The 8,049-nt window shown below is 45.2% G+C and overlaps 1 protein-coding gene across 1 annotated transcript in view; it reads right to left on the bottom strand.

Moving 5' to 3' along the window:
• The window catches only part of DPY19L4 (dpy-19 like 4), a 24,139-nt gene extending 20,796 nt beyond the window's left edge, over positions 1-3,343 (bottom strand). Inside the window, exons 1-3 of the mRNA XM_026050028.1 lie at positions 3,111-3,343; positions 2,055-2,179; positions 1,205-1,295 (exon numbers count right to left, since the gene is read on the bottom strand). Of these exons, the coding sequence (XP_025905813.1) occupies positions 1,205-1,295; positions 2,055-2,179; positions 3,111-3,228 (334 nt within the window). The 5' untranslated portion in view covers positions 3,229-3,343. The remainder of the gene's footprint in view (positions 1-1,204; positions 1,296-2,054; positions 2,180-3,110) is intronic.
• Between the last annotated feature and the right edge of the window lie 4,706 nt (positions 3,344-8,049).

The following is an 8,049-nucleotide window of genomic DNA, read 5'->3' as shown; positions in this document are numbered from 1 at the left end:
CCGTCCACACATCTATCCCACACCTTCGGAGCTTGCCCAGGAGGATGCTGTGAGGGACGGTGTCAAAAGCCTTGCTGAAGTCCAGATAGATGACATYCACYGCTCTGCCCTCATCTATCCAGGTAGTCACTTCTTCATAGAAGGCAATCAGGTTAGTCAAGCAGGATTACCCCTTGGTGAATCCATGCCGGCTACTCCTGAGCACCTTCTTCTCCTCCAAAAGAACTTACTGTGGCTCATGAAAATKAGGGAGGAGGAATAACTAAAACGGAAAAGAACACAGCAGCCAAACCACACTTCTGTTTCCAGCCCTGAACAGATCTCAGTGCGTGGCCTGCAGCAGTTTGTGGACAAAGCAGAACCTGCAGGGCTGACACCTGGACTCAGCAGAGCCTCGAGACACCGTCCAAGGCCGGGGGCCTCAGCAGGCAGCAGACACAAGGCTCCCTGTCCACAGGGCCAGCTCCAGCTGGAAGGGGTGCCCTATCCATGCACACTCTGGGAAATCTCCCCACGGATTATAAGGACCTGACTGTATAAAGACATACATGGTTGGCACACACTAACTCCCAGGCTCAGCCAAGAAAACGTTGGCCACACTTGGTCAGCGTGGCGAGATGAGGGGAGTGAGGAAACTCAGTAGAAGGTTTGGCCATGCAGCCCTTCGCTCAGTCCTCTCTCCTGCACTTCTTGCCTTTCCCTCCGTGACAGTTTCAAYGCTCTTCTGAGCTCAGCAAACCACTGCAAAACTCTTCTCTTGTCACTGCTTTAGATCTACATGGGAATCAGTAATTCTGGCCCCAACCTCTAAATTAGAGGCCAATTATTCTTATGAAGCAAAATAAAAAAACTGCAGCACATCCAAACTCAACAAGTACTTACACATAGGGCAATATCAGAAAAACACTAATSCCCAGTCCATATTATTATAGGCAAATTGTCTGGAATATGGGTCCCTGCTGGAGCAGGGGAGTCAGACTAGATGATCTCTAGAGGTCCCTTCCAACCTCAACCATTCTGTGATAGTAGAGTCTAATGAAAAACTGCATGCTGACCTGGCTTTTTAGACCCTTWAAAAAATGATCTGACCCATATACTTGTCTGAGAGCATGAAACCAATCTCCTTAGTCTGCAGGAGTTTTTAAAATGTCTGCAAAAGTAAACCAGGATTTTTCAAGGTTAATAAAACAAACGTTTTTCATACCTCTTTCAAAGGAAGGAGCCTTTAGCAGTTCTTTATAGAATGAATAATAAATGGCGCTGTCACCCTGAAATGTAATTTCTCGTTCAAGTTCCTAGGAAAAAATATAGATATATTCACCTCCTGCAATTTCTTCCCATAGAAGATCATATATTTTCAGATAGGCTGGCTGGTAATACAGCACATGGTTATGACTCCACTGCRTATCTTCAATATATTCTACAGCACATTAATCTTTACAGCACCTCTGTCAGGACATAATGCTCCCTATAACCTAGGAATCAGAATGGCCCAAACCCACAGAGTAAATGCAAGATTCATAGGATTGTTTCATATTCACATGCCTGAATTTCATTCAATTTTACACACTTCACTCAGCATTACAGCTCTTAAAAACCATACACCCCTGTTGTTTATATACCATTCTGGTGTGCTTAGTYTATACAATCCTGGTATTGTTTCAGTGTGCTTTCCAAATTGAAATGTATTTCAGTTATAAAGATTAACATGGAAGAACATATAAAAATACTACAAAACTAAACTGCCATGAGGAGCAGAAATGCCCTAAGGAAACTAAAAAAAATAAAAATAATAATAAAAAAAAAAAAAGGAAATAAAAGAGAGAGAAAGAGGAAAAAAAAAGGAAAAAAAAAAAAAAAAAAGGAAATAAAAGAGAGAGAAAGAGGAAAAAAAAAGGAAATAAGGAGAAAGACAGAGGGAACATATCAAAGGAGATACGAGTAGAAAGCCATGGAATTCTGCAAGCAAGCAGTTCCAACCTGACAGAGGTCAGCTTTGCTTTCAAGGACACAGTTCAGCACTTCATTTATGATTACTTTGACTTTTCCTTTACCTGCCTGCTGGAAAACCAGAATTTCCGCTCGTGGTACGTGGAGAGGTACACGGCGTACATCATGCCGCTGGTGACCGCCGCAAGGCAGCCGAAGAAGAGCTTTGCAAAGCGCTGCACTAGCACATCTGGAAAGGGACAGTCACAAAGCTGAAAGAGTCCAGAGGACTTAAGAACAAACCCAGCACGACCTGGAGTATGACTAGTTTCTACAGAGCAAGCAAACTTGCTGGCATCAGAATTATCCCAGCAAAATTAGCACAGCTACGTGAAGAATTGGATTATCGCTCCTTTTCTACGGTTTCTCTCTCTCACACTGTACTGCAAGTTTACCTCTATTTTAACAAGCTTCATTTTCAAAGAAATTCCAAGAAAGGAGAATGTCTTCCAAATAAACAGAGTAAACTCCACATTCTACCCCAAACACCATAAAATTCTTAAACACACAGTAAAAAAGTGACATTATCACGTTAAACAGCACTTTCAAGATTTCTATTCTCCTTTCTGTTTTTTCATATATATGAAGAAACAACTAACCTGAATTTTCCCTAACTCATTCAACTGATGCCTATGTCACCTGTGGCTCCCTCAGGTCAGGATGCACGTTTAGCACCAAAGTTAAGGCTTTGGTAGCTTCAGGAGCACTCGCCTAAGATTGCATTTATTTTAGTTCTTCCAGTTCTCACAAAGTTGTAAGCAGACAGCAGTTCTCACTTTCTATTCTTCTCTCAATGTCATTACTTCCTGCCTTTCAGTTTCGAAACTGAAAGGTAATTCCAAGCCAAGTTAAAATATTTATTTGTACTCAAATAGACAATCATAAGATTCTTAAACCCTCCACCTGGTCAAATTGAAGTGACCTAGGACTACCACTTCACCCTGCAATACATAAATGTCATTATTAAAGTATCCTAAAGCACACGCCTATTTTTCTAGAAACATTCAAACACCTAATTTGCAATAAGTCTGTTATAAATTACTGTGCTAGAAATATCTTCCCATAAAATGTGAAAGAATAAGGAAAAAAATCAGAAGTTGGCTAAAAATTCTGTAGCTTACATTTTGGCGACCTTCCCAGCTTCGAATTTTCTTTGTTTCTCTCGTCTGTAGCCATTTTGTCAGATTCTGGGTCGCTTTGTTTCTTTCTCTGTCGCAGGTCTGCTGCCCCTGAGGACATTTGTGGAAGTTACTGCAACACAACAGCCACAACTGCACCCCCAGAAGTCCACGCAGCGGCAGATTTAGATGTTCACTAAAGTGAACAACCTAACAGTGCACAAACCAATTCCAATCTTATTCCTTAGAAAAACAGTTTTCTCTCAAGGCCACACTCTGCAATTCCCACAATCCCAACTGCAGCTTTACTGTTCCATTCCACAGTCAATTTACACAAATGAAGGCAACGGGTAGTTCCTAGATTAGTGGATTTGGACCCTGGGAGAAATTTGTGTCAATGTCTTTGCACACACACAGGTTTTAGGCAGCTATAACAGAACAGTGTTTGACACACATTACTGTAACATAYAGATTTGGTCTCATCCCTTCCTTTTAAACTGGGTTGCATTATACTCGTGTAGTGAAAGCAAAGGATAGCAGATACCGGGCCTTTCCCATTTCCACATCCACAACAAAGAGAAAAACTCTTTGTCTAACACGGGACAACAAGCCCAGGCAGCTGGGCCACGCAGGTCATTGTAGCTCGCAGCGTTCAGGACCTCTTCAGCTGCTGTTTTCTGCAAGCAATGAAGTTTAAGGCCCTGCTCCCTTCACTTTACACTCTGGGATGCAATCACACTAATTCACTGAGTGCAAGTCTACATACAAAAAGACTTATTAAAAAAGTTATAATTACTACATTAAAAACACCAATCCACATTTATGTAATTTCACAAGTATAATGAAAAGGTCTGCCTGTAATTAATGCTCTACAGTTATTAGCTATCTAGTTTGACCTACTGCCCCRCACACACTGGTGACAAACCTTCAACCAGTGCTTTGCTTTTCTCTAGTCAATGAGCCATAAACGTGAGGTGTTAATCTTCACATCCCATGATAAAGGTTTCCTGTTGTTAACTGCTCAGGTTATGTACTACTCCAAGTTTACATTAGCCTATATTTATCTCCAGAACATTTGATGTATAAGAAAGAAACAATGTAGTAATAGAACGTGGTATTTGACAATATGAGGAAGTGTGCTTATCTATTTTAACAKGCTTTTCAAAGCAGCACATGAATTACTCTGCATGAATCAAGATTCCAGTAAATAATTGGAAAACTTGTTTTCAMAGAATAAACTGAAAATGTCTGCCTTCTGGAGCTAGGCAACAAGTGGAAATATATTCAACAAAAGAGTGTTTAGGGCAACCAATATCACATCTATCATTGTCAATCCCAAATAAAAWATACACTGGTACCTCTTCATGCCACATATTTTAAATTAATCTGTAAGAAGAACACAGCACAGCTACTAGAAAGCGCTTGAATCACACAAACTGTGGTGGAAAAAAGTATTTAAATCACCAGAGCAGGGAAATATGTGCTTGGGAAGTCAACTGCCCTACTCTGTCATACCGGGGATGGCCAGAGCAATCAGTGTGAACACCTAAGAAAACAGACACTTCTTGTCTTTATTGCAGCAGATAAGCCAGCCAGCCTAGAAGACGCTCCTAAGAGAGCTACCAGCAGTCACAGAAAGCTCCTAAAGAGGGAACTAAAAATCCTAATTCCCAAACAATGCCACCTCAGGCAGCAAGTGATCTTGGTTTTGAAGACTGTTAATAGATTCCCCCAGTCAGTAACACAGAAAGATCCAATATGTTATTTATGTTTCATCTGCAGCTGCTTGAAACAAGAAAAATGTTGTTTCTACTTCTATGAATCCTTTAAATGGAGTGAAAATAAAGTCAAATGAGGTGACAACAAAAAATCATCCTTGATTTTTAACTGATACCATCAGCTTTCAGTTCCTTTTTATCCAGCAAGCAATTTCTTATCCGAGACTGCTTTCTAGTTCCTTGTTAAGTTCCCAGGACATTTTCCTCCCAAGTTGTGTTTAGAGAACACATATTCCACTTATTTCGGCGTAGCTATTGCCGAAGAGCACTGCTCACTGCTCCTGGGTGCCACTACGTTCATCCACTGCTCATCTGCAAGTTGAGCCCAGTGCAGTTCTGGGGCGCTCGTCTTGAGAGGGATAGAGGAGAGCTTGGAAACGTCCAGAGAAGGGTCAGAGGCTGGTGCAGGATGTGCTTCCGGGCAAGGAACAACGGGCAGGCCAGGAGCCCTCAGCCTGGGGAGCTGAGAGGACCAAGAGAAAATGCAGCAGAGGTCTGGGAGCCCAGGCAAGAAGAGGCCAAACAGAGAGGGATGAGTTTTCTTATCTAACACCAGAGCGGGGCGTTATCTAACGGGGAGGCGAGTTAGAAGAAGCTGTTGATCACACAGCTCCTCCACGCTGAGCTCGGGCTCCCTGCTCCACACGCTGCAGGTTCACAAGGGACACAGCTGTGCAGGACTAACCCAAGCTGAGGACTGCGAGACCCACAGAAATCACAGGCAGCTCGGGAGGGCCCCACGGAGACGAGCGGGAGCCGGGGACACACGAGAGGACAGCACCATGGGCGCCCGCCCCGCTCTGCCCTAGGTGAGCGCTGAGGATCACATTTCCACCTCTTTTCCCCAAAAAAAGGGACGCCGTCCAAGAAGCGAGAGAGCTGCCAGGGTCAGGAGAGCTGCGGAGACGCACCCGGCCCCTCGGGACCACCTCGCCCCGCGCCGAGCCGGCGGGAACACCGGGAATGGGGATGGGAATGCGGATCACCCAGGACCGGGGACAGGAACCCGCACAAGAGGCAGCCCGGGGCGGCCAGGAGCCCTGCGGCTCCTGCCGGGCTCGGCGCGGGGCCGTTGGCGGCCGTTAACAGCTGCTGGGGGCCGTTAACGGCTGCTGGGGGCCGTTAGCGGCCGTTGGGCCCCCGCCCCTCCCCTCCGCGGGCCCCGGCGCGGGCGGAGGGGGATGCGGGTGACACCCGCGCCGCCGGCCCTCGCTCACCTCCCTCCATGGCCGGGCCGCGGCCGCCGCCCGCCGCGGGGGCCCCGCGCCGCTCTCGCCAGGGCGCCACCGGCGCCGCCCGCCTCTGCTCGGCGCCGCGACGCGCGGAACACGGCGGCCCGCACTTCCTGCCGCCTCGGCGTTCGCTCGGCGTGGGAACGGCGGCGGCGGGCCGAGGCGGCAGCCGGAGCGCAGCAGCGGGCGTACCGAGGCAAAGCGCCCCGCTTCCGGCCTCGGCAGAGCCTTCCGGTGCTCCCGCCCTGAGGAGAACTGGGGGAGCTGGGGGAGGGGGAGGAGGAAGGCGACATTCCTTACAAGTTTCCTGGATTTCTAAATAAATTTTAAAATCCTTTTGCAGCTGGTGATTTATTGGATGGTTAAGGGAGATGCCTGTGTTTTCAATGATCCCTAAACAACCCTTTGTGTTTTTAGTATAGTTGGGTTTGATGTCTTTTATTTTCTTCATAACTCGATCCTGTTGCAAGCCCGGGAATAAGCACCAGCAATGAGGGCAGCCAGGGCGGCAAGAGCAGCTTTAAATATCTGTGACGAGGCCGTCAGGAGGTGGGCAGCACCGCAYGGTTGTGCTGCGAATCTTGCTCCGYATCCTGTTGCACCTTCCGTGTTTCCATTGGCACCCAGCACGCGGGTCCGCACGGCAGAGCTCCATGTGCACATGAAGCTAATTACACACATAAATGTTCACATACCCAGGAAAAGGAGGGGGRAAAGATTTTTTTTTTCTCCAAGGTCTTTTATGGAGAAAAAAATCAAGATTTGAAAGGAAGAGAACTGAAAATCATCTTTCACACAAGTTTCTTTCTCCTAAAATGAATATACTGAAATAATTTTTATAGCAATTTGCAAATGCTACAACTGCTGCATTTAAATCTTCCCAAATTTATTTTTGTATTTAAAGTTATACGAGATTTACCTTATCCGACAGCTTATTATATGCCTTCAATATTGTGTTCCAATACATTAAAATGAATAAATGTATGGACGTTGTGTTCTTTTTCCAAGCTTCCTCTATACAAACCTGCTTCATGTATCTGCGTTATCACATTATTTGTCTACTTTTGCACTACTTCTAAGCCATGCAGACATAACTTTCTATTTTGTTTACAAGTCCCTGATATTGATGCTTTCTATTCTAATAATATTTTTTTCCTCATGTTTTAGAGATCTCACGAGACAAAAAATACACAAAGGTACTTCACTAGAAGTAGTGATTTATACTAAGGTACGTTTGTGTATTTATATACTAAGGTACATTTGTATATTGAGAAGCAAAGAATGCGAAGAAGTGAGTGGAGGGAAAATGAGGGATAATTGCAGYTTAAATGCTTAAAACTGGAACTAAGGAGTCAGAGAATTAAAATTTGCAAAAAGAGATGGAAGCTGCACAAAACCCTGGTGTTTGCAGGGTGTGCTCTTGCTTGTCTCCCCCTTGGTAGCCAGCATGGTAAGGATTAGGACAGCAAATTGTCAGGGTGGGTGATTCCTCCTGTAGGTGTTGGGTGCGTCTTCCGTAATACACTGCTTATAGGTAACTGCAAAATCCCTTTTTATTGACTAGAGAAAAAGCAACCTGTAACCTGAGAAGCAACCTGTAACCTGTCTCCTTTGGATTCGCACAAAATATACCTCACATTCTCTAGGAAAAAGTTCTTTTCACGAGGGAGCCTCTGAGTATCACATATAACCCCGTGGATTTTTCCACCTATGGAATGCTCTTCCTGCTTTTAGCTCGGAGCAGCTCCCGGTGCTTGCGACCCTTTCAGCTCTCCTTGCACAAGATAGGAGTGAGTCAGACTCCATTGTCATCTGCTTCATTGTAAAATGAGGTTAATATCCATTAAATCAATAGGGCTGATTCAGATTTGCGCCAGTGAGACGGAGTGACGCACCACGTGGGAACACGTTTCTGGCTCCGCTGCCTGTTTT

This window comes from Nothoprocta perdicaria, unplaced genomic scaffold (genome assembly GCF_003342845.1).
Source record: "Nothoprocta perdicaria isolate Ctin4 unplaced genomic scaffold, notPer1 scaffold_64, whole genome shotgun sequence".
In the NCBI taxonomy this organism is placed as follows: domain Eukaryota; kingdom Metazoa; phylum Chordata; class Aves; order Tinamiformes; family Tinamidae; genus Nothoprocta; species Nothoprocta perdicaria.
Note: the sequence above shows the minus strand (reverse complement) of the source record. Positions and strands in the feature narration are given on the sequence as shown.